General features: G+C 36.2%; 1 protein-coding gene across 1 annotated transcript in view; it reads left to right on the forward strand.

Annotated features, from left to right (window-relative positions):
* Positions 1 to 19111, forward strand: part of SMC3 (structural maintenance of chromosomes 3) — a 32346-nt gene extending 13235 nt beyond the window's left edge. Inside the window, exons 9-29 of the mRNA XM_024756061.1 lie at positions 148 to 323; positions 862 to 942; positions 1171 to 1335; positions 1661 to 1782; positions 3266 to 3479; positions 5803 to 5906; positions 6084 to 6183; positions 6798 to 6958; positions 7285 to 7426; positions 9416 to 9566; positions 11037 to 11189; positions 12545 to 12696; positions 13452 to 13610; positions 14249 to 14356; positions 14857 to 14965; positions 15619 to 15866; positions 15953 to 16165; positions 16488 to 16679; positions 16805 to 16982; positions 18045 to 18151; positions 18707 to 19111. Of these exons, the coding sequence (XP_024611829.1) occupies positions 148 to 323; positions 862 to 942; positions 1171 to 1335; positions 1661 to 1782; positions 3266 to 3479; positions 5803 to 5906; positions 6084 to 6183; positions 6798 to 6958; positions 7285 to 7426; positions 9416 to 9566; positions 11037 to 11189; positions 12545 to 12696; positions 13452 to 13610; positions 14249 to 14356; positions 14857 to 14965; positions 15619 to 15866; positions 15953 to 16165; positions 16488 to 16679; positions 16805 to 16982; positions 18045 to 18151; positions 18707 to 18778 (3107 nt within the window). The 3' untranslated portion in view covers positions 18779 to 19111. The remainder of the gene's footprint in view (positions 1 to 147; positions 324 to 861; positions 943 to 1170; positions 1336 to 1660; positions 1783 to 3265; positions 3480 to 5802; positions 5907 to 6083; positions 6184 to 6797; positions 6959 to 7284; positions 7427 to 9415; positions 9567 to 11036; positions 11190 to 12544; positions 12697 to 13451; positions 13611 to 14248; positions 14357 to 14856; positions 14966 to 15618; positions 15867 to 15952; positions 16166 to 16487; positions 16680 to 16804; positions 16983 to 18044; positions 18152 to 18706) is intronic.
* Positions 19112 to 27001: the final 7890 nt, after the last annotated feature.

The following is a 27001-nucleotide window of genomic DNA, read 5'->3' on the forward strand; positions in this document are numbered from 1 at the left end:
TTAGCATCTTGGATTTGGTTACCACATAATATCAAAGAAATAATGCTAACGTTCTTAAGATTAAGTTTAACTCATGGTATATTTGAGAATTGATGTTACATAAAAATTTTATTGAACTCCTTCACCCCTCTCCCATTTATTTTTAAGAGGGCAAACGGGAAAAAATCAATGAGTTGTTAAAATACATTGAAGAGAGATTACATACCTTAGAGGAAGAAAAGGAAGAACTAGCTCAGTATCAGAAGTGGGATAAGATGAGACGAGCCCTGGAATACACCATTTACAATCAGGAACTTAACGAGACTCGTGCTAAACTTGATGAGGTAAAATACTTTGCCACTTCAGTTTGATTTTATTTTTACGAATATATTAAACTCATTCTATATTTATACTTTGCAATGATTTTTAAACACAAACTTCAAAATTTTAAAACCTCTTAGTGAATTCATTACTCAGCAAATTTATACTATCGGTTTACTCCAAGGAAAATGCCTAGACCCACATAGTCCTTGCTGTAGTTGTATCTGAAATATAATTAGGTGGTGATGTCAGGCAGACCAGGATGAGAGGAAGCCACCTTTAAAGTTTCATGAATTTTTTTCCTGACATTTTGTACAAAAATTTGTTTTAGGTAATGCTGAAAACTACAGGCATTTTCTATTTAAAACCACTACAATTATTTTTGGAAAAAAAATTTTAAGTGAATGTTTATTTTAACAGATATTTTAAAATTTTGCTAAAAATACTTAGCAGATATTAAAAAATTCAGCAGATATTTTAAAATTTAGCAGATATTTTAAAATTTTAAATACTGAACAAATTCGAAATGAGTTAGAAATCATAGCTTGGTTTTTTTTCCAGCTTTCTGCTAAGCGAGAGACTAGTGGAGAAAAATCCAGGCAATTAAGAGACGCCCAGCAGGATGCAAGAGATAAAATGGAGGTAAGGTTATAAACCAGGTTTAGTCATATTTTTGACCACAGTAAACTTTTTGTACCAGAATTATAGAATGGTAACTTCAAGTGGGGTGTCACCGAGATTGAGTATTGGAAAGACAGTAGTACTGAAAGTTTAAATGAAAGAAAAAGAAGGGACAAATCAGTGGTGTCCTGATTTTGCTGTTGCATTTCTAGTTGTCTAACTTGTTTCTATTTGATACTTTTTGAGTAGGATATTGAGCGCCAAGTTAGAGAACTGAAAACAAAAATTTCAGCTATGAAAGAAGAAAAGGAGCAGCTCAGTGCTGAAAGACAAGAACAAATTAAGCAGAGGACTAAGTTGGAGCTTAAAGCCAAGGATTTACAAGATGAATTGGCAGGCAATAGTGAACAGAGGGTGAGTTAAAGTGCTAAAAATGAAAGATATAAATGTTCAGGTGAGTGGGAACTGCAGAGGACAGTCCTTTCTGTGGCACGGGTGCTTGAATTTTTGTAAAAGATTTGGCACATTAAAATAATTTGCATTCAAGTTGCAACTGAGTACTATCTTTGTTACTTATATTTAAAAGTTAGTTTTGTGTTGCAGGATCAGTTTAAAAATTAGTTTTGTGTTGCGTGATCAGTCTCATGCATTTTTTTCATGAGAAAATATTTTATGCTAGACTTATAAATTAAACAACAGTTTTTAAACAGATTGCATTTTTACTTATCTTCATTTACAGAAACGCTTATTAAAAGAAAGGCAGAAGCTGCTTGAAAAAATAGAAGAAAAGCAGAAAGAACTGGCAGAAACAGAACCTAAATTCAACAGTGTAAAAGAAAAAGAAGAGCGAGGAATTGCTAGGTCTGGGATTTTTTTTCACCAACAATTCTAATTTTCTACATTGTTCCTCTATAGAACCTTATTAAATAGTTATGGGTTAAGAAGGTACAGTAAATAAGGGCAAAAGTTAAATGTCCATTTCAAAGTAATAGGCAGTGTCGGCCAAGCATTATTGTATGCTTATTGCCTATTCAAAAGCCCTAGGAGATCCACAGTATCACCACTGTAAATTTGACAAACTTGAGGCTCTGGGGGTGTTCAATAACTTGCCCAAGATAACATAGCTAAACGTTGGGCATTTAAAAACATGCATGATGATTGTTCTTTTTTTACCCAAATTGTATCCTGCTGTGTGTTCATTCTCCCACTTTATGTCGTTTTAACATCTAGACATTTTAATATCTATCCGTAGATTTGGACTTGCCAACGTTTGCTGATTTCACAATTTAGTACATTATTATGTTTTTATGCCACTTATGTTCATTTTAATGAATTGCCTGTTGATATCTTGTGTCCATTTTTTTCTGATTTTTTTTTGTCAGCTTTTTAAAATAATTTATTTTATCCTACTTATTTTTGGCTATGTTGCGTCTTTGTTGCTCTGCACGGGCTTTCTCTAGTTGTGGCGAGCGGGGGCTACTCTTCGTTGCAGTGCGCGGGCTTCTCATTGCGGTGGCTTCTTTTGTTGTGGAGCACGGGCTCTAGGCGCGCGGGCTCAGTAGTTGTGGCTCATGGGCTCTAGAGCACAGGCTCACTAGTTCTGGTGCATGGGCTTAGTTGCTCTGTGGAATGTGGGATCTTCCCAGACCAGAGCTCGAACCTGTGTCCCCTGCATTGGCAGGCGGATTCTTAACCACTGTGCCACCAGGGAAGCCCCTTTTTTCTGATTTTTTTTCTTACGTTTTATAGGGTTGTTTTATGTTATCTGGGCATTAATATTTGTTCTGTATGTTGTAAGTGTTTTCTCTTGCCTTTTAATCTTTATAGTGTCTTTTATTGTAAGGAGTTGAAAATGTTCAAATAGTTAAATATAGTTGGAGCATTTTTGAAAATTCCTGAGATATGGGGTACTAGATTTGTGTAGGTTTACTGATTAACCCAGACCTGGAATGACCTTAAATCCTTAGGGGATGGGCTGTTTTACCTGACTGTAACTGTGATTTTGCAGTTAAATTAATGTTATATAGAACTAGTCCCAGGAGCTCCATTAGATAACAGTTGCTTTTTATACTTAATTCCTTCTTTTTTTTTTTTTTTTTTCTTTTTTTACCACACCATGCGGCTTGTGGGATCTTAATTCCCAGACCAGGTATCAAACCCAGGCCCTCAGCAGTGAGAGAGCAAAGTCCTAACCACTGGATTGCCAGGGAATTCCCTTTAATTCCTTCTTTTATGGAATTATAGAAATGGTTATTATCTCTGTGTACTCTTGAGGTATCTATTGCAATTAAACTTGGTTATTTCCTGTTGTCCTTTTCAAACCATTCTCTTCTATCTTGTGTAGATTGGCCCAAGCTACGCAGGAAAGAACGGATCTTTATGCAAAGCAGGGTCGAGGAAGCCAGTTTACATCAAAAGAAGAAAGGGATAAGTGGATTAAAAAGGAACTCAAGTCTTTAGATCAGGCTATTAATGACAAGAAAAGACAGATTGCTGCTATACATAAGGATTTGGAGGACACTGAGGCAAATAAAGAGAAAAATCTGGAGCAGTATAATGTAAGAACTTTCATAGCTGCTTTGTGAAATCTTTCAGAAGAGTGTGAACATGTGCAGTTTCATCTATTTCTTTAAGTTTTATTTGTAAATGGTTTATCTTAAAATATACGAGACCAGATACTTAATTAGGCAAGACCAGCACAATTTAATATGATACATATGGTAGTTCTCTTTTTCGAAGAAGAGTTCTTACATGTCAGTGAGTGTCCGTATAGATTGAATGTATTTTAAAATATATTTTTATGACTTGGTAATATGTACCTGAACTCTACCCTTAACTAAAACATGACTTTATAGTAACTTAAAATTTTTCCATTTTTATATTCTAATGTAATTTTCTGTCAATGTAATAACTTACTGCAGAATGTATATATATTTTGTTAAAGCATTGGTGATTTTATAACATTTTCTTTTTGTTTCTATTTTCTATTTTATAACATTTTCATTTACTATGCATGTTTAGTTAGCATTTTCTTAAAATGAAGTAGAAGATAAAATCATTACTTTCAGAACAAGAAAGATCTTACATTATTTAAAATTAGAAAGGGAGAAAAATTCTTTAAGTGATATGTGTGGATATATATAGATGATTGGAAGTGATGAGAAGGGAGTGTGTAGGACAGGTGTAGGGTGAGGAGAATATATATATACATGCCCAGAAGGAACCTTCTTACCCCATGAGATCTGTACCAGTTGGTATGGTTGGTTTATCAAAAAAAGCTACTAAAAGCATAAAATCTTAAATGTGTATACTTATGTATAATATTTATATATATTTTTTACACATATATAAATGTACCTATTTATAAGTATTTAATTTTAAATAGATAAATATATGCGTATGTACCAATCTTTATTTTTCAGACTTTTTTTTTAAGAGTAGCTTTGGGTTCACAGCAAAATTGAGAGGAAGGTATAGAGATTTCTTATATGCCCCCGCCCCCACACATGTATAGCCTCCTTATCAACCTCCTCCAGCAGAGTGTGTACCAGTCTTTTGATGTAGAGCCCAAGGTATTTCTTATGAATATGAGTAGTGATTGGAGTTCCTAGGGGACTTTCATGTTATGAACCACACATGTAAATACAGTTCTCCTTGAAGTTGGATGAGAACAGAATTCGGGTTTCAGTATAAGATCATATATCGCATTTAGTTGTCATGTTTCTGTTATCTCCTTTAATCTGGATCAGTTCCTCAGTCTTTCTGACTTTGCGACTTGACATTTTGAATTACTGATATAAAGTGCACAGAATCTATTAACTTATGTATTATATATTAAATAATTATTTTCCCTAGTCTTTTAGAGTTGATTTGCCCATTTAATCCAATTTTTAGTGACTCACCTTTGAGTTTGTCCAAAACTAAATCAATTTTTTTAAAGAAACAACTCTTCCTTGTACTCATATCATCAGTTTATCTAATATTTAATGTAATCAGTTACCCCAAAACAAAAACATAGTAGAAAGCAAACAGAACTGACTCTGTAACCATAAACAACTCAACTGGTAGGAAAAGTGACCAGGAGTAATAGACAGCCTACTGGCCTTGAGAGTCCAGCGTACTTTGGGCTTGTTCAGGATATTTTACGGAGGGAATGGAAAACACAGGTTGATTGAGGTAGTCAGTTATTGGGAATTTGTTAGTATAGTTTCAGCTGCGATAGCTACAGTCCTGTCTTGAAATAAAGAAAAGGCATTTTGTCTTGAGTTCATGGAAATATCGACCTCAACAGATGCCCTTTTGAAAAAGTTTAGTGATAAACCAAGATTTTCCAGTGAGAGGTTTTATTCATTCTTTCTCAAGCTTGAAGTTATTTTTCAGTATTTCGGCCACACTTAAGTGTATCAAAATGACCACTTGTGAGGGTGAACTCTGTGCTTTATAATGGGTAGAGATGATTTTACAGTGCTAATTAATTGTACAAAACAGCCTTTTTGCTTCTTAGTCTGTTCCTACATCTCTTATGTTCTAGTGTATGTTTAGAGGGGGAAGTATGAAAAGTATGCACTGCAGTGTTTTGAGAATTTATTAGTGTATTCTTTCTTTTAAAATTCTAGGGTGTGTATTATAGAAGTAGTAAGGACATTAATGAACAAATTAATTGTTTTGATATATGTGTATGCCTGTTAAACCATCACCACAATTAATATAACAAGCCTGTTCATCACCCCAAAATGTTTCCCATACCCCTTAGTAATTCCTCCCTCCCTCCTTTCCTGTCCTCCCCCTCCATCCCCTGGTAACAACTGATCTGCTTTCTGTCCCTATGGATTCGTTTGTATGGAATTGGATTTTAAATTTGAATTATTTTTATTTCCATAGAAACTGGATCAGGATCTTAATGAAGTCAAAGCTCGAGTTGAAGAACTGGACAGAAAATACTATGAAGTAAAAAATAAGAAAGATGAATTACAAAGTGAAAGAAAGTTAGTATAGCCTAAAATTTGTCTTAATATTTTTGAGTAATGTAATTACTGGCTGTTAAACAGTCTTTAAGTTATAAATTAACTATTGAAGTTTAATTTCAGTATTTATTCAAATTTGTATGCTATTAGAATATTAATATTTTTAGAATTAAAGGCAGTCTAATTTTTATTGATTAGTTACTTGTGGAGAGAGGAGAATGCAGAACAGCAAGCACTTGCTGCTAAAAGAGAAGATCTTGAAAAGAAACAGCAACTTCTTAGAGCTGCAACAGGAAAGGTGGGCAGGTTCTTTCATTACCTCAGTTTGCATTGTCAGTTATTATTGCACAAGAATTTATTAGCTTTCAAGAGTAGAGGGCAAATTACTTGTCTTATAAATACGAAAGAATGGGTATCATTTAAGCACCCATGCTATTAAAGATAGCACTTTTGATTTTTAGATGGCGAGTCCATTTTTAATGTTGCTGTCGTAGAACAGAATCCAGGATATAAAGTATTGCACGTAGTTGGCATATTTCAAGGGAGTGACCTGTTTTTGGAGAGAGTGTTTAATCTCTGGTATATTTTTTATTTTTTTATTTTTTTAAATTTTTATTGGAGTATAGTTGACTTACAATGTTGTGTTAGTTTCAGGTGTACAGCACAGTGAGTCAGTTATATATATACATATATCCAGTCTTTTTAGATTCTTTTCACATATAGGCCATTACAGAGTATTGGGTAGAGTTCCCTGTGCTATACAGTATGTTACCTATTTTATATATAATAGTGTGTATATGTCAATCACATTCTCCCAATTTGGTATATTTTTTAATGTTTAGAGTAATGGGTTCATTTCTTACCAGCAGGAGTGCCATTGGCACTATTTTAATATTTTTCACTTCTAAACAGGCCATTTTAAATGGAATAGATAGTATAAACAAAGTGCTAGACCACTTTCGTCGAAAGGGAATAAACCAGCATGTTCAAAATGGCTATCATGGTATTGTGATGAATAACTTTGAATGTGAGCCTGCTTTTTACACGTGCGTGGAAGTCACTGCTGGAAATAGGTGAGATGTTTTTGCTTGATATTTTGAGTTTTTAAAGGAAAGAGGGAATAAGAGTAACCTAAGAAACAACTTTTTGTAGTTTTAATACAATATGTCTCCCATTATCGTCTATCCTCAGTTACTTAATTTTCTAATTAAAGATGTAGATGCTAAGTGTTTGTTCCTAACTGTAGAAGCTAGAAATTTCCCTTTTTTGTACTTCCTCTCCCTTCGTTGAAATTTTCTAAGTAGCCCTCCCCATACAAATTGGATTGCATAGAAAAAAAGTGAATTGTTTGCTTAAATGTTTATAGCACTTCAGATGTATCTGTTCTCTTTACATGTAGGTTGTTTTATCACATTGTTGATTCAGATGAAGTCAGCACGAAGATTTTGATGGAGTTTAATAAAATGAACCTACCTGGAGAGGTTACTTTTCTGCCTCTTAACAAATTAGATGTAAGGGATACTGCCTATCCTGAAACCAATGTGAGTTGATGTGTGTTAAGGTCTGTCTTCCTTTCAATACGTTTTTTCTTGTGTTTAGCACATCCTAGTGCACAGGCACTGTACATTGGGATTCACGTGGTCTGTGAGATAAACATTCCTGTCTTACCGAAGAGCATAGTGCTGGATGAGGAAAGGAAGGGAGACAGAGGTCACAGCCAAGACATAAAACAAACCATTGCAAAATGTGCAAAGTGTTAAAATATTGGGTTGGCCAAAAAGTTCATTTGGGTTTTTCCTTAAGATATTACGGAAGAACCCCAACGAACTTTTTGGCCAAACCATACATAAGCACAGGATACTTTGAGAGTGTATCTCAGGGAGACAAAATTAAGATTAAGTAGCTGGAGAAGAATTTCCTGAGGAACTATCATTTAAAGTAAATATTTTAAAGTTTTCTGAATGTACTTTTTTTAAATGGCTTATAAATTAGAGTAAAAATACCTAACAAGATGACAGGCTCTGAAAGCATACTGTTGCTTTTGTTATTAGCTGGTATATTTTTAAACAGATTAAAAATGTTCCCTAGACATCATTCTTGAAAAAAATGTAATTGCTTTGAGGTGTTTGGCTTCAGAATATTGATGGTAGTAGCAACTATTTCACTATTTTTTAAGGTTAAAGCTAAAACCCTATGAGAATGAGCTACAATTTTAGAGGAACAGTGAGAATCTTATAAGCCATTTTAGTGGTTAGCTTTTTCTTCTTTTAAATCTACGAATTATCTGTGAAGTTTTGGGGAGGAGAAATTGAGTCATAAATGTGATGTGTGAATGAAGCAAGACACAAAAGAATGCATGTAAGTATGGTTCCCTTTACACTACCTGAACAAAATAAGCTTAGATGATACAACTAGAAGTGCAAGGAAGTAGTGACCACAAAAGTTATATTGGGTTGGCCAAGAAGTTCGTTCGGGTTTTTCCTAACAGGTTATGGAAAAACCCGAATGAACTTTTAATAGTGTCATCCCCAGCAGGTAACCATTGAAGGTAACCACTATGATTAGGAAAGGGTTACACTCATGGCTTCTGGGTGTCAGTAGTGTTTTGTTTCATGTCCTGCATGGTGGTTATATTGGTGTTTGCTTCATAATTTTTAATTTAAGCTTAACATATTATTGCATTTTTCTGTATGTAGGATGTATTTCTTTTTTTTTTTCTTTGCGGTACGCGGGCCTCCACTGCTGTGGCCTCTCCCGTTGCGGAGTATAGGCTCTGGACGCGCAGGCTCAGCGGCCATGGCTCACGGGCCCAGCCGCTCCGCGGCATGTGGGATCTTTCCAGACCAGGGCACGAACCCGTGTCCCCTGCATCGGCAGGCGGACTCTCAACCACTGCGCCACCAGGGAAGCCCGTATTTCTTAATTTAAAAATTCTAAAAATTCTGTTGCCAGTCGAGAGAAAAAAGGGAGAATAAATTTTATCTGAAAAATGTTTTTTCTGAATATCTAACTTAGGTTATATATCTGTAGATAGAGAGAGATAAAATAAAATGAAAATATTTTGAGGAAATACTACTAGTTTACATTTGGCCATTCTATGTGACAGAGGCTATCCTAAGTGTTTCACATATATAACTTGCCTAGACTTAACAACTTTGTCAGGAAGGTACTGTTGTTATTGCAGTTTTATAGATGAAGTGACTGTTACATAGAGAAGTTAAGCAACTTGTCCAGAGCACACATCTGAACAGCAGAACTGGGATTTGAACTTGAGCAGTCTGGCTCCAGAGCCACTGAGCTCTTTATCACTGTGCTCTAGTACTGAAAACCTGGATGATTTACATGAGCACAATTTCCAGTATATTTCAGTAGAATGATTTTTCTACCTTTTTCAGTATAAAAACCAACAATTTTGAAATATAAAGGTATTTTGTTTGTATTTCAGGAAGATGTAATTCATGATTCTGCTAACACATTTTAATTAACTGTGTTTTGATCTCTTTGCTTGCTTGCAAAATATTCATTTTTAGGATGCTATTCCTATGATAAGTAAATTGAGGTACAATCCCAGATTTGACAAAGCTTTCAAACATGTGTTTGGAAAAACACTTATTTGTCGTAGTATGGAAGTTTCAACCCAGTTGGCCCGTGCTTTCACTATGGACTGCATTACCCTGGAAGGTTTGTAATAATAATTCTTAGCTTGAACACATAAATTCCATTTTAGTTTTAAGAGTGTTTGAAAATTCATGTCCAGTTATTTCTCATTTTTAAAATAGTTGGTTTATTCAAGTCAGAATGTAAAAAGGGTCAACCTCTTTATATTTAGTTGATGTCTCTTAAGTATAATCATTTGATGTATAGTAGAGTTTCTTAACCTTTTTTGCACCATGGACTTCCTTTGGTTCTTTGGTGAAGCCTCCGGACCTGTTCTCAAAATGTTATATTTTATTCATTTATTTTTGGCCTCATTTGGGTCTTTGTTGCTGCGCACAGGCTTTCTGTAGTTGCTGTGAGCGGGGGCTACTCTGCGTTGCAGTGCACGTGCTTCTCATTGCGGTGGCTTCTCGTGTTGTGGAGCACGGGCTCTAGGCCCACAGGCTTCAGTAGTTGTGGCTCGCGGGCTTAGTTGCTCCGTGGCATGTGGGATCTTCCTGGACCAGGGCTCAAAGCCGTGTCCCCTGCATTGGCAGTCAGATTCTTAACAACTGCACCTCAAGGGAGTCCTCAAATTTTCTTAGTTGTCCAAAAATATTTTTCTATCCAGGATCCAATCAAGGATGCATTCGATGCCTTTTCTTTAGATTCTTTCAGTTTCAGTATAGGATAGGTCTCCCGTTTTCCTCCCACCCCAAGAAATTCACTTTCTCAAAGAAAGTCTTGTGTTCTGGATTATCTTACTGCTTTCTCTTCATTAGGTTTAGGTTAAGCATTCTTGGCATGAGTGATGTGTACTTCTTATTGCACTACACAATGTGTCCCACTGTTACTGATGCCAGGTTTGACCACTAACAAATCTTGGTTGTAAAGATGCCTTATCCCCTTTGTAATTAATAAGTGATATGTGGGATTATCCTTTAAGAATACATGAATATCAGGTTCCCCCAAACTTCTTCACCAGTGGTTTAGCATCCTTTGGTGACCCTTGCTTGACTCAAGTTAATACATTGGGGGTTTCTAAATGGTGGTTCTAAAATTCTGTGATTGCTTCTATATTTATTAGCTGTCACTCTTCTGTAAAGAGCCTCATCCTTTTTTCTTTTTTATGTATTGCTATGATTCATGGGCTTCTTTTTTTAATTCAGTGTATTATCACATTGCCATCATCATTTTTGATTTTCACATTTTCCCAGTTGTGGCTAGTGGGAATTTCAAGCTAGGTTCTGTGTCCTGTTGACATGTTCCTATTAGTCTTTAACACTTCTTTCCTTTCTGGCGGATGTTCAGGCTCACCTAGAAGGTATATTTTTTTAAATGCAAATGTTAATATTATAAAGCAAAATTTTTTCCAGAGTGACTTAAACTCTTAACTTTTACATTCTTATTAAATGGGTAAAGCCTTTAGATTAGTCATTTGATTATTAATCAATTTATTATTGAATAAAGAAGTTGTTATACAGAATTACTAATTTTCTTATATTTTGTTTATAGGTGACCAAGTTAGTCATCGGGGTGCTTTAACTGGAGGCTATTATGATACAAGGAAGTCTAGACTTGAATTACAAAAAGATGTTAGAAAAGCAGAAGAAGAACTAGGTGAGCTTGAAGCAAAGCTCAATGAAAATCTGCGCAGAAATATTGAAAATATCTTTTTGTCTTGTGTTGCTTTAGAGAAATAACTGTTTTGGTTGGGAATATAGAATCTTTTGCATGTTAGATGTATTTTCTCATATGCCGTGGGGAAAAGTATCCCATGTGTTTGACTTTTATTTAAGCACAGGAGCTTATGTAGTATGTCTTTAAATTCTGAAGACAGGGAAAACTAAAAACTATTTTAACATCCTTTGCTTAGCTGTTAAATAGCTAGTAGCAATAAATCTACTTCTGAGAGAAAAGAACCTGAGGAATACAAAAATTTAAGGTTATGGAGGGAACTGAGGAGTATTTGTCAGACAGTTTTATAGGAGGAAAACCAGGATAGTATTTCAGTGGAAGAAGGGTGGACGGTATCAGGAATGCCACATACTACATAGAAGTTAAATATATAAAGGTTGAAAAATGTCCATTAGAGGTTATTATCTTGAGGCTCAGATTTAGTATTAGTGGAGGAAATGGCCATCAAAATGCAAGTCTTAGTAACTATAGTTCTCTTAGTTCTTTCAAATAAAAATGGTGTTCTGTGAAGGGTGACTAGTTCGATTCACAGCCGTGAGACACTTGTGCACGTGCATCTTCTTAAAGCAACCATGGTATAAGGTAGGAGTGCTTTACGTGTACTTTGCATTGTGTCACACAATATTAAATACAGGTACTCAGGCAGCAAAAATCATTATTTTTACTGCTTCATTAGGATATTCTTTATTGGAACTGGCATTTTTTAAAATGTGAGTTTATAGCTTTTCTGTCATCAGTTGCAAGCAAAAGCACAAAGAAAAAGGTAAACAAACATCTTAGTTTTAACTTTGCAGGGGTCTGCATAGCATACTTTTGAGAACTGCCCAAATTTGGCAAGACGTGAGCACGAAGCATGGGGAAATACTAATAAAAAAGGTTTACAGTAGGCACCAACTACTTTCCTGTATTTGATAATCCAGCTAGATGGAGTTATTCTTTTACATCGGGCAAGGCCTCCTCTTCATATCTGACTCCCTTATATAGTGCTGTAAGCATAATAGATTATATAGTAAATATTTGTTGAATGAAAAAATATATATGTATTATATTTCATTTAGCTTCCTTTAGGGCTTCCCAGGATTGTATTTATTATTTATTTTTTTGTATAGCAATTAGTAAAACAGTATGTGTGTTATTTTGAGAGAGAAGTGGGGTGAAATGTTTTAAGCTTCTTTTATGACTGAACACAGTGTAGTATTTAATTCAGCATTGTTATGGTCCATAAATTTGTGGAAATAGCTTTATTTACGGATAAAGAAAAGGAAGGGGGATACACAATGTCTTGTTAACAGGCACCAAAGAGAATTTTCCTTAGCCTTGTATATGGATTAATAATGAAATTGATCAGCTGATGAACCAAATGCAGCAGATAGAGACTCAGCAAAGGAAATTTAAAGCATCTCGAGATAGCATATTATCAGAAATGAAGATGTTAAAAGAGAAGAGGCAGCAGTCAGAGAAAACCTTTATGCCCAAGGTTCGTTAAGTATGCTTTTTTTAATAGATTTGTTTTAATTATAAAGATTTGGGGTGGACCATATATTATACAAGTTATATAACATATGCATTCTGTTTCATTTTCATTTAGGCCCATACTTTTGGGAATCTACATGTATCTTTATCACACTTTTACCCATGAGTACCCAGAGTCTCCTTTTGTAGGCCTCATTCAGACTTTCCAGCTTCATTAAACAAATAGGCATTTTGAGCTGTGGCATAATAGCACTGCCTGATAGTAGTCAGCCAGTATCCATTTTTGTCTATAAAGTACTATTTATGGATTTATTTGATTGCATTCTGTCCAGATTGTGCTAAAATGAGTAGAAAGTAAACTATTACTGCTATTACAAATGATAATACACATTGGTGTCATAAACATGAAGCAGTTTTGACAAAAAACTATTCATTTTGTACATCAATAGTACTAAAACAACAAAGTTTAGAATATATATATATACACCCACAATTATACCACCCTAACATTCTAGCAACTTCTTTTTATAGTTTGACCATGGAATATGTGTTACACCCTGCAAATACTGCATCATAAATATTTTTCTTGTTGCTACATAGTTCTAATTATCAAATATAATGGATATCTAATATTTAATTGAGTTACTATGATTACTTAGCTCACTTTAATATCAAATTTAGATAGTTGCCAATTTTTCACTATTGTAAGTGATACACTGACTAGTACGTTTATTAATAAATGGATAATCTGTCGTATAGCAACGTAGCTTACAAAGTTTGGAGGCAAGTTTGCATGCTATGGAGTCCACCAGAGAATCGCTGAAAGCAGAACTTGGAACTGATTTGCTTTCTCAACTTAGTCTGGAAGATCAGAAGAGAGTAGATGCACTGAATGATGAAATTCGTCAACTTCAGCAGGCAAGTAGAGTTGACAGGAAAAAAATGTTTTGTTGACAATTGGCTGTTGTGAAAAGTGTCTTTCTGGCTAATAAAGGAATGTGAAAGAGATTATTGAGAAAATATAAGACTTATTAGACTTCTAATATCCATTAAAGTAAATGAGGTTTTAATAAGTTTTTCCAAACCATATGTTAGGATTGTGTAAGAAATCTTTATTTTCTTTCATCTTACTTAATGCCCATTTGTCATTGGTAAGATGGAGCTTGTTAGCTTTGCTGTATTTATTGACCTGACCACCTTTACATATTTAATAATATTGTCTTGATTAAACATTTTAACAACATTTGATTTTTAAATACAGAGATGTAAGCAATTAATACTAAGTTCAAAAAACGAAAAGCAGGAAAAGAAAAATATTTTTGGTAGCATGCCTTATAAAAAGAACCAGGCACAGAAACAGCATTCTGAATAGATAAGAGGGAAAATGAAGAAAATATAGGGCTTTTTTTTTTTTTTAATTTAGGGCTTTTTGGAAAGGTGTAAAATTATTTCAGCTCATTTGAACAAAAATAATGGAGAAAACAACAGATTGATAGCATTCCTGTATGTGAAATGTGCATGGCTGTGTAGACAAAGAATTTTGTTTTTTCTTCTAGGAAAACAGACAGTTGCTAAATGAAAGAATTAAGTTAGAAGGTATTATTACTCGAGTAGAGACTTACCTCAACGAGAATTTAAGAAAGCGCTTGGACCAAGTAGAACAGGTATGTTCTTTTTCTAGGGTTCCTTGACAAGCATAACCTTTTGATAATGCTTATATGAGAGACTCTGATTTAGAGTATGGGCTCTGGGGACAGAAAGCCTAGCAGTCTGACCACCTGCCCTGGCTTGGAGTTCTAGCACTGCCACCTAGTGTACAGTACTGGGCAAGTCATTTAATATTTCTAAGCTCCAGTTTCCTCTTGTGTAAAATAAGCATAGCAGTAGTACCCGTTTTGTATGATTATCTGGCACATTCTAGGTAGTAAATATTAGTTATGAATATTTTCTCATCAGTAGTCAGATGCTAAGAAGTTTTCTAGTAATTTTTTCCCCTTTAATGGATACATTAAGTATTTACAATTATTTTAAATATGTTTTTTGGTTTTCTTAAGTGTTTATTCAGACATATCAACAGCTATATAAACAGCAGTTATAACATTTTAAAACTAACAAAATTCATATTTTTGTGGTTTAATGCTCTTAAGTTCCTTTTGTGTTATAGGAACTCAATGAACTGAGAGAGACAGAAGGGGGTACTGTTCTCACTGCTACAACCTCAGAACTTGAAGCCATCAATAAAAGAGTAAAAGATACCATGGCACGATCAGAAGGTGAATTTTTATTTAGTAAAAATATTTTTGGTATTTAGTTAAATTTAGCTTATTGGTTTTATAGGATTGTTTACTACAAAATGAAATATCCAAATAGGCAAAAGCATGTACCAATATTTTTATGTGTTTTCCATCATCATAAACAGTTTATAGTGAACAGAGTTTAGGGTGTTGATTATAAATAATAACCTTTGTTTTGTTGAAATGTTTGTGACAATTTTATGAGAGACCATAACATTACTAGTTTCATTGACAAAAGTACAAAAACAGCTGAATCAAGTTTCTTATCACTAGTTGCTGAGAAGAAAACTATTTTAGGTTTTTATAAACATTAAATGTAAACTGTATACCTTGACTCATGTACACTCCCAATTTTGTTCTGAAGTTTTTCATAAGTTTTCACAGTAAAATTTAAACCTATTTATTTTGATAGATTTGACCTTGAAAATCTTTGGTCAGCTAACACTCTGGCTTTAAAACAGGTGTTTTGGGGAAATCCCTGGCGGTCCAGTGGTTAGGACTCTATGCTTTCACTGCTGAGGGCCTGGGTTCAATCCCTGGTCATGGAACTAAGATTCCTCAAGCCACGCAGCTTGGTCAAAAAAATAATAAAATAGGTGTTATGGCCTAATTTGGTTTTCCCCCCATTTTAGATTTGGACAATTCCATTGATAAAACAGAAGCTGGAATTAAGGAGTTGCAGAAAAGTATGGAGCGCTGGAAAAATATGGAAAAAGAACACATGGATGCTATAAATCATGACACTAAAGAACTAGAAAAGATGACAAATCGACAAGGCATGCTACTGAAGAAGAAAGAAGAGTGTATGAAGAAAATTCGAGAACTTGGATCACTTCCCCAGGAAGCATTTGAAAAATACCAAACGCTGAGCCTCAAACAGGTAAATCAAATTGGTTTTAAATTTGAAATCTCATTGCAAATCTCCCTGTATGTGGATTTATTTATACATTTTTTTCCTCTTTATAGTTGTTTCGAAAACTTGAACAATGCAACACAGAATTGAAGAAGTACAGCCATGTTAACAAAAAAGCTTTAGATCAGTTTGTAAATTTCTCTGAGCAGAAAGAAAAGTTAATAAAGCGGCAAGAAGAGTTGGATAGGGGGTACAAATCAATCATGGAACTGATGAATGTACTTGAACTTCGAAAATATGAAGCTATTCAGTTGACTTTCAAACAGGTACGTTTCTATTTGTAGTAAATACACAAGCTAAAGTCTTCAGGTATTATTCAGTCTATTATTCAATTTGTAAAGATTTTTAAACTTTTTTTCCACTGATAATTGGATCTGAAACATGCAAACAAATCCAGTATATAGGTTGCAAATATAGTAACTGGAATGTTTTATACAGCTCTTAAAGGGGATCCAATCTGTTATTCTTGTTCTTAAGATTAAAAAAATAAAACTATTTTTGATTGCTTTTAAATTTTATCTTTTTAAAAAAAAATACATATTCCAGTTGACACCCTATCTATCTATCTGTCTATCTGTTTATTTTAAGGTATCCAAAAACTTCAGTGAAGTATTCCAAAAGTTGGTACCTGGTGGCAAAGCTACTTTGGTGATGAAGAAAGGAGATGTGGAAGGCAGTCAGTCTCAGGATGAAGGAGAAGGGAGTGGTGAAAGTGAGAGGGGCTCTGGGTCACAAAGCAGTGTTCCATCAGTTGACCAGTTCACTGGAGTTGGAATTAGGGTAAAATACCTTTACATTCAATTTTCCCCAGAGCATTATCATAGTAGAATTTGTAGACTATTTTGTGAATCTAAATTGGTACATTTTTACCCCTTTGAGATATAACTCATTAAATATTTTCTTAGGTGTCATTTACAGGAAAACAAGGTGAAATGAGAGAAATGCAACAGCTTTCAGGTGGACAGAAATCCTTGGTAGCTCTTGCTCTGATTTTTGCCATTCAGAAATGTGACCCAGCTCCTTTTTACTTGTTTGATGAGATTGACCAGGCTCTGGATGCTCAGCACAGAAAGGCTGTGTCAGGTACAGTTTTGGTTTCATAGTTTCATAGTAACTTGCTAGAAATGATAGCTTAACCCTTTTTTTTTTTTTTTTAACTTTTTTTTTCTGTTCATCCCCACTCCACTAAATTCCCTCACTTTCTTTTTTTTTAATTTATTTATTTATTTTTGGCTGCATTGGGTCTTTGTTGCTGCGCTCAGGCTTTCTTTAGTTGTGGCGAGCGGGGGCTACTCTTCGTTGCAGTACGTGGGCTTCTCATTGAGGTGGGTTTGTTGCGGAGCATGAGCTCTAGGCCCGCAGGCTTCCGTAGTTGTGGCACGTGGGCAGCAGTAGTTGCGGCTCGCAGGCAGCAGTAGTTGTGGCTCGCGGGCTTAGTTGCTCCGTGGCATGTAGGATCTTCCCAGACCAGGGCTCAAATCCATGTCCCCTGCGTTGGCAGGCGTATTCTTAACCACTGTGCCACCAGGGAAGCCCCAATAGCTTACCTCTTTTATAGTATATTTCTTGTTGCCTGAGATATCCAGGGAGCCTGGACAGGGTATTAGTAAATAAAATAATTTCTCTTTGAACAAGTTTTCAAAAATCTAGTATTAGACTGCAAAGTTTAGTGCTGTGAGAAATAGATGTAATAATTGAAAATCCTCCTCCAGTTAAACCTTTATACAAATGTCTCTCCTTTAAACACTTTTTCTCAATGCTTGAATAGTCCCTGTCATAAACAATGTTGATGTGTTTAAATAATCTATATGTGATCTTTAGTAAGTTTATGCAAACAAATCCAGTATACAGGTTGGGGGTGTGGGTAGCAGGAAAAGGTTGCTTTTGGTTTTTTGTGTGAGAAAATTTACTTTGCTCTGACATTATTCCTAATGCTGTGTTAGAAGGTGTTGCTTCTTTATATTCTGTAACTAAGTTATTTGTGTTAAAGATTTATCCCTAGTTTAAGAAACAAGTTGATATTTTTTGTAGATGTATGCATGCAGGCAGTTTTAAGTTTTAGATAAGAGTAAAAAGATAGTTGCTTTTTAAATTTTCATTTCAACTGAAAAAAGGGTTTTATTAGATTACTATTTCTTTTTACAGATATGATTATGGAACTTGCTGTACATGCTCAGTTTATTACAACTACTTTTAGGCCTGAATTGCTTGAGTCAGCTGACAAATTCTATGGTGTAAAGTTCAGAAATAAGGTAATTTTTTTTATATGAAGTTTAAGTTCATGTAGTATTCAATCCATTATAGTGTTGAATTCTTGTTTTATGTTACTTAAGTATGAAAGAAAATTTAGAAAGTTATTGAAAAAAACTTAAAATGCCTGTGAAGGTTATCAGTTTTTTTTGTAGCATTCATTGCATTGGTTTTATTTTTATTGGCATTAAGAGACACTATCTTCCTATCTATCTCTTTAGTGCTTATTTAATTCACAGTCTTAAACAGTTACATAAGTTCATTTATATTTGGTTAGACCACACAACTCTTCCTGGTGCTTTCAACCGTAAGATTCTTTAAATTAGCAAAGTAATAAAAACTGAACAAAAATATGGTTCAAATATTTTTAAATTCATGCATTGAACACACAGCATTGTAAATAAAGGTTTTATCAGTCAGTGTTTTAGAGTCATTTGACTTGTTATGTAAAATATTTAGGTGATTGGGTGTATTTTTAAAATATTACCCTATACAGGGGAACACTGATATATTTCTTTAAGATTTAACAGATTTTGTTTTTAACATTTATTCTTCAGGTTAGTCATATTGATGTGATCACAGCAGAGATGGCCAAAGACTTTGTAGAAGATGATACCACTCATGGTTAATTGGAAAATACTTCCCATTGGTTTGGAAGATGTGAATAGTAATATGATCCTCATACCCAGGAACTGTAAATTTAAACCTAAATATCTGGTCATTATTAATAGTTTTCAGACTTAGAGCATACATAGCCCTTTTATATTTCTGTCATTGTATTTTATAACATGCTCTGTAATGTTACATTTCTACTTATAGTTTAAGAATTTTTCCCACACAACCTTTTGTAAAGTGTCCTCCTATTTTAAATCTTTTAAAATGTGCTAAATAGTCTTTCCTAATTATTTTATCTGTTATATTGCCTCTTTTTTATAGCTTCAATTAAATAATTGGTTTTATGACTTTGTGTTTTATGTGGCTTTTTATTTATGGTTCTATGATTAGAAACAAATTTTTCTTAAATATCTACCTTTTGTTTTGCTTAAGAAAAGGTCTGCCTTCACCTAAAAGAAGAATTTTTTTTTTTTTTATTGGCAGGCAGATTCTCAACCACTGTGCCACCAGGGAAGCCCCTAAAAGAAGACTTTTAAAACACAGTTTAATATTCTGTTGAATTACAGCAGTGATTCCCAATCCTGGCTGCATTTCTAAATCCATAAGGGAGCTTTTAAAAATGTAACATTGCTGGGCTTCCCTGGTGGCGCAGTGGTTGAGAATCTGCCTGCCACTGCAGGGGACATGGGTTTGAGCCCTGGTCTGGGAAGATCCCACATGCCACAGAGCAACTAGGCCCACGAGCCACAGCTACTGAGCCTGCGCATCTGGAGCGTGTGCTCCACAACAAGAGAGGTCGCGACAGTGAGAGGCCCGCACACTGCGATGAAGGGGCCCCCGCTCGCTGCAACTAGAGAAAGCCCTCGCACAGAAACGAAGACCCAACACAGCCAATAATTAATTAATTAAAAAAAAAAAACGTAACATTGCTGAAATCTTTCCCTAGACCACTTGAATCGAAATCTTTAAGGCATAGGGTCTTGTTCATTGTTAATTCTAAAGTTCTGCAAGGTGATTCTGACCCTCAGTGAGGGTTAGAACCCCTGCTTTAACTCAATGTAACAGTCCTTTAAAAAGTATTTTTAATTTAAAACGGCAGTGTGTTCAATAGAAGTTGGGGAGAGTATCCAAGAAATTGAGCGATAAAATTTCCTTGTTTTTCTGGATAAATAGTTTGGAAAACCTTGTTATTGAAACATTGGTCCTTTCCCAGATTAGAGCTTTGCTGCTTATTGTGTTTTAAAATTGCTTTATTGAGTTAATTCATACCGTAACATTCACCCGTCAGAATGGTGCAATTCAGTGCTTTTTAGTTTATTCACAGAATTGTGCAGCTATCTCTACAATCTAATTTTAGAACATTTCTGTTACCCCAGAAGTAACACTGTACCCATTAGCAGTCACTCTACATCTCCCTCTCCCCTTATCATTTCTCTGGCAACCACAAATCTAATTTGTGTCTCATACTATGGATTTGCCTATTCTGGACATTTCATATAAATGGAATCATACAGTATGGGACCTTTTGTGACTGACTTCCTTTATTTAGCATGTTTTCAGGGTTCATTTATGTTGTAGCACATACCGGGACTTGATTCCTTTTTATTGCTGAATAATATCCCATTGTATGAATATACAATTTGACCCTTGAACAACATGGGTTTGAACTGCTCAGGTTCACTTATACTTGGATTTTTTTCAGTATAGCACCTGTATTGTCATTTTATTGATCTTTAAGTATGAGGATGAAGATTGTGTTCATAATATGAGGAATCAAAAGATCTAGGGTTTGAGGCCTTATTCTATCCAAACTGTTTTAGCTTCCTGCCCTTGGGTGAGTAATTTATCAATTCCTTTGATTTTGAGGCAGAGATAACAGTACATGAATTTTCAACCCCAAAGGGGAGTCAGCACCACTAACCTATACGTTGTTCAAGGGTCAACTGTATACCATGGTTTGTTTATCCATTCATTAGTTGGACATTTGGGTTGTTTCTACCTTTTGGCTATTATAAATAATGCTATTTATGAACAAGTTTTTTGTGTGTGAATATGTTTTCATTTTTCTTGGGTATTTACCCTGGATTGGAATTGTTGGGTCATATGGTATGTTTAACATTTTGAGGAACTGCCAGACATTTCCAAAGGCTGCACCATTTTACATTTCCACCAGTAATATATGAGGGCTATGTTTTTTCCACATCCTCACCAATACTTATTTTTCTGTCTTTTTAGTATAGCCATTCTTATGTGAAGTAGTACCTCATTGTGGTTTAAATTTGCATTTTCCTAATGACTAATGATGTTAAGCATCTTTTTATTTGCTTACTGGTCATTTATATATTTTCTTCAGTGAGATGTCTATTCATATCTTTTGCCCATATTTAAATTCTGTTACTCGTGTTTTTATTATAGAATCATAGTTTGCATTATTATAGAATACTAATAACAGAAGTTAGAGTTCTTTATTCTGGATGCAAAAGACCCTTGTCAGGTGTGTGACTTGTAAATACCCCAGCCCTTGGATTGTCTTTTTACTTTCTTAATGGTATCTTTTGAAGCATAACATTTAAAAGAAATAAGCTCGTTTGTCCAGATTTCCTCCTAAGGACACCAGTCAGATTGGATTAGGGCCCACTCTCTCCAGCCTTATTGTAACTTGATCACCTCTTTAAAAGGTCCTATCTCCAAAACAGTAGTGATATTTGGAGGTAGTGGGTTTGGGACTTAAACATGTACATTTGGAGGGGGGGTACAATTCAGCCCATAACAGTTACCGTGGTACATTTTTCCCCCAACGAGGGTACATTTCGTTTTTCAACTACAGATTTTGCCAGTTTTTCCACTAATGCCTTTTTTTCTCAGATCCCACAGAGGATACTACATTACTTTTACTTGTCATGTCTCCTCTGGTCTGTGACAGTTTCTTAGTCTGTTTTTCATCCTTGACAGTTTTGAGGACTGCTTTTCAGATGTTTTGTAGAATGTCCCTCAATTTGCCCTTGTCTGCTATTTTTCTCATGGTTAAACTGGAGTTAAATATATAATACTATAGAGGTGAAATGTCCTCATTACATCACATCAGCAGTGCCTGTTGTTAACATGCTTTATCACTGGTGATGTTTACCTCGATCACCTGCCCAAGGTTGTTTGTCAGGTTTCTTCACTATAGTTACTTTTTTCCCCCTTTGACACTCCTTTGGAAGCAAGTCACCAGTACAGTCTATACTGGGTTGAATACTCTTGTGTCCTTGGAAATCTCCCTTATTCTACTAGGTCTTTTTTGTAGATTCTTTGAGATTTTCTACATAATCATGTCATATGCAAATAGAGACAGTTTTATTTCTTCCTTCTTAATATATATACCACCTATTTCTTGCTGACTTTTTTTTACCCTCAGAGTTTATAGTTGTTATCTACAAGAGGTTTGGTTTATTAGGAGTCTCCATTGGTGGGAGCCAGAAATCCCTAAAGAGGCACTTCTAAAATGAGGAAAAAGTATTGTGACTTTAAAATGTACATTCACTTTGAGTTTTCATTTTGACCAGCTGAACCTCTGTAGAGTTTAAACGTTCAGTATATTGTTTCTAGTTTTGCCATAATATAACTGATCTTCCCTAACAGAGAATTTGGTATAAGAAATATTCTAAGCCCCCATTCAAAGGGTTATGTAAGCACAGTATCTTTCTGATATTCCTAAAATGTTTCTTAAGCATCTCCCCCACAATAATCAATATGAGTCACTACCTGTGGAGATTGAAATGGTATATAGTTTATCTATAACTTTGCCCTGATATGACCCACCCTCTATAATAAAGAATTTGGCAAGGGATGTTACCTGCATGCCATCATTCTAGAACTTCCTAATAATCTTAAGCATCTCCCCAAGAATATCAGTATAAATGAGACTCCAGTGGATGTGTAACAGTAAGCACCTAGATAATGAAACATAGAATGTAAATATAAAACCCATATTCCTTGTTATATCGCAGTCATAAATTTATTGTTTTATTTTTATTTTTGCGCCGTGCTGCACAGCTTGTGGGATCTTAGCTCCCCGACCAGGGATTGAACCTGGGCCCCCGGCAGTGGATGTGCAGAGTCCTAAGCACTGGACTGCCAGGAAATTCCCTATAAATTATTAATTCTTAGTGAAAATGAATAGAAAAATGTGACAATCCTGGACATACTTGGCTAACCCAGAAACTTAGAGGAAGGAAAGAAATTCACCAAAGGAATTAGCCAGTGATTCATAAATCTAAAAAGTGCTTCTCTGTGGCTGGCTAGTCCTGTCCTGATTTTTCCACTTTGAGATTTTGTTAGTATTGTTACCAAGTATTAGTAGATTTTAAGTGTGTATATAATTTTATATCCTGAATTTTTCACTTAGTAATACAATATAAAATATTCCTCTGTTTTACCTCTTCAGAAACAAAATTTTAATGGCCACAAAATTCTGTCAAATAGAAGTAGCCTAATTTACTTAAAATACCTCCTCCTATTGGGTGCTTAGATTGTTTCCTTTTGGCTACAATGCCAAAAACAAACCCCCTTAAACTGAGCATTTTTACACAGAACTGTGGAAATTTAGGATTATTTTCCCAAGATAGAAAGTTGTTTGTATAATTTTTGCACCTTTTTAAAAAATGTAAAATATGGAATGGTTAGCTCTTTGTTCTCCCTGGTTAACTATGGAAGTAAGAGATATTTTGTACCATAATTGTACAGTGTTGATTGGTCCTCCTCGTTAGACCCAGTAACACATTTTAAGGGCGAGTTACCACCATCTTTCGTTTTCTTTACCTTTTCCCTCCCCACCCTTCTCCCCTTTTCTTTCGCCCTCACCTATTTAGGTACACTCTGATCACTTGTGTCCCTGAATGTCCTAGGGGGATTGGGTTACTCCCGGTTGCCAGACTTCTGCATGAAAGATGTTAGTGTTGCTCCATAAATCTGCCACCATGTGGCACCGAGTCTCCCCTTCCTAGAGACAGAGAGTCTCCTGGGTGTAAGAGCCCTTGTGGCAGCCAGTAACTGCACAGGGATATGAGGCAGCATAGAGATTAGGTTTTCAAGGAGAATGTGGATATATTTACTCTCTCAAGTCATCACATTGGTTGGTATAAGTCTATTGCAAAGAGGACATTAACATTTGAATGTCAACTTTTATGTATTCTCTGTGCTTCAGACCAGTGCATGGCATGTTGATTATATGATACACAAGCAGTCAGGTGTGCAGTGATACCAAGTCCTGCTTTAGCCTCATAAGTTAAGTCTGAAATTTTTCCTTCATTAAAGATGATAGTTATAAAGACTGGTAACATAGAAGTACATATAGTTGAGAGAGAGAGAAAAACAAACAGTAGAAAGTTCAATTTGACGGACATGGGTGTGAGACCAAATCATTTGGAACCAAGGTCACAGAAGCAGTTAATGTGTAACATAGTAAAAGGGTCATGCCACTTCTAAGGCAGAAGCCTTTGCTAGGAGAGGTTTTTCAAACAGGAATCTATCATACGCCCTCAGAATTAGAAATGATGACTGCAAAGGTTTGCTTCAGCTTTGTCTATGCAGCTATTTTTTTCTCCTGATATTCTAAATCTCAAGTTACTTTGTTTATTTCCAGAACCACTAGAGGGGGACCTTGACGCATGCCAACCCCTCCATTTTTCCAGTCTAGTTTTCAAACTAGTTTCCTCTTTAGTTCCTCATTAGTAGAGTTCCAGGAGCAATGAGAAGGTCAAGGTGTGATATTCTTGAGATTGCCCTGTTGCTGGAGTTTATGAGCTAAGTGCTCATAAAGCGGATGCTTTCAGCCAAGGTACCTAGTGCTCGCAACAGGTTGTATTGCTATTTAGAAAGATACACGGCAGCTGTTTAATAGGATCTTGTTAACAAAATGGCAACACTTTCTTCCAACAGCCCTACTTGTTTCTCAGAGCAGCATTTTTTTCTGCTGGTGCCTTCTGAATCCTTCTGTAGACCCAGAAGAGATTGTCTTCGTTTTCCCTGCTTCCTATTTCTGACTCACACCTTGCATCCCTTAATGGAAACACCTTCACCTATTACGTTGCTTTTCAGTTTACCATTTCAGCATCATCTCCCCAACACTACTGAGTCAGAATTAGGATCTCTTACATTCTCTCACAGAGTGATGACAATACTTAATGATTTGTTTTCTTGTTAGAAACCTAGTTAGCACCCCTGTAGCCTTGGAGAAAGCACTATTATCCTCTTTAGGATTTTCCCAGAAGTCCAGTTTCTGTACTGCTGGAGAATAAAGTGTTCATCCTCTCGGTGAGCAGGTGTGAAGGAGCATGTGTGCCTGCCTGTGCACATGCACGGCCCTGCCTGTGCCTCAGCTGGTGTCACACAGTGGCCTAGATCTTGTCCTCCCTAACACTCCATCCATCCATGCCCCTGATGCAAATACTGGCACCAAGTGTGGCCTTGTGATGCGCTGGAGTTTAAGGTACAAGTAGAGAAATAAGCAACATGGTGTTTCACTTCTGAGGTGAGAGTGTCTGTCTTTCATCTCAGTTGTGAGATGAAAGCTCTGGAACCTTCAAGAAAGAGAAATTACTGAAGCTGCATGCCAAAGAGGTCTTTCCAGTGACTCTTTGCTTTCTTTTTCTTGTGGACATGCTCCTGGGGTGTCTGTCTGTCTAACCTCTGCCCTTGGCTGGGTATTAAAAAGAAACGTTGGGGACTTTCCTGGCAGTCCAGTGGTTAGGACTCTGCTCTCCCAGTGCCCAGGCACTGGGTTCGATCTCTGGTCAGGGAACTAAGATCCTGCAAGACACGCAGTGTGGCAAAAAAAAAAAAAATTTTCAATTTCAGGTGGTCGACTTGTAAGTGGTCCCCGAGAAGGAACTGCAAATCCAAAACCAGGAGCCCCTCCCCCGCCTCGTGTCACACAAGCATCTTTGCAGAGGAGGTTGCTGGCTGAGTGCTTCTGATTCTGGAATTCTCTAGCAGTTAACCATCATCTCCTCTTAAGTCCCCCAACCCTATTCTCTGCTCCCAGTTTGAAAAAGGCAAAGGTTGCACATTGAGCACTGCCACCACTGCCACTCCTCTTCCCTAGCCTCTTAGAGCTCAGTTTTCTCTGAGGAGAGCCTGGGTTCAGTCCTCATTCATCTTATCTTCCAGTTCTGAAGAGCAGGACTGTGATTCTGTGCCCCTTCCCATACCATCCCTTTTCTCTTTTGGTTCTCAAATCCATCTAATTAGTCTTCACTTTGTAGTTTGCAGGTATAGGAAGGTTTTAAAGCAGTAACTTGAGGCATTTGAGGTAGAGGCAGACTTGGAAGTTGATAGAACTAAGAATAGTTCCAGGTGACCAAGACTTTAGACACACTAGTGCAGGGGCAGGGCATGGGGGGGGTAATAATTTTATTTGTTCTTCAAGGCTGAAAAGGTTCTCCAGTCTCAGGAAGTCAGGCCCCCTTTCTGGGACCTCCACAATCTATTCTTGCTCCAACAGATTGAATCTGAAAGCAGGAGTGAGGGCAGAACTCTCATTTGAATCAAACCTGTGCTTTTCCCCAAAGTTCTTTTCCTCTGTCACTTTAAAAACAAAAACCTTTTATTTGCCTTACTTTAGAGTAAAATCCCTTTAAAACCCTGTACCCTGTAAGCACTGTAAGGACTGGGGCCATGTCTAAGTTTTTGTTTTGCTGTTTGATTTTGCCGTTTTTACGTAGAGAGTGTTTGTAGAACGAACGATTGCTAATAGCAGCTGGCTGGCACTTACTCAACGCTTACTATGTGCCAGGCTCTGTCCTCAGTGACTTATGTTCTTTATGGCAGACGAACCTCACAACAGCCCTGAGAGAGGAACTGCTGTCCTCGTTTTCCAAAGAAGAGGCTATTTCCCCACCCCGAACCCCAGTCACGCAGCTCTACGTGGGGGCAGCTGGACCCCAGCCCAGGTCTGTCCTCCTCTGTGGTCCACAGGCACGTGGTGCCTCCCCATCAGTGAGACTTCCTCCTGCCTGCGGGCCGTGTCCTGGGACACCCCAGGCTGCTTCTCCCCTCCGACTTCTCCCTCAGACTATCTCTATCATCGCCCTGGTTCCCTTTGACAGGGTTCTCTCCATGCGGAAGGAGGCGTGGATGCTCTGCAAAGCTATGCTCTGTGGGGTCCACTCTGCCCCACCCTAGGGGTGAACCTGGTGGCTGGGGAAGAAGCTGGAATAATTTAGTAGATGTTTGACGAGAAGTGTATGAATACC

This window comes from Neophocaena asiaeorientalis, unplaced genomic scaffold, assembly GCF_003031525.2.
Source record: "Neophocaena asiaeorientalis asiaeorientalis breed wild unplaced genomic scaffold, Neophocaena_asiaeorientalis_V1.1 scaffold85, whole genome shotgun sequence".
NCBI lineage: Eukaryota > Metazoa > Chordata > Mammalia > Artiodactyla > Phocoenidae > Neophocaena > Neophocaena asiaeorientalis.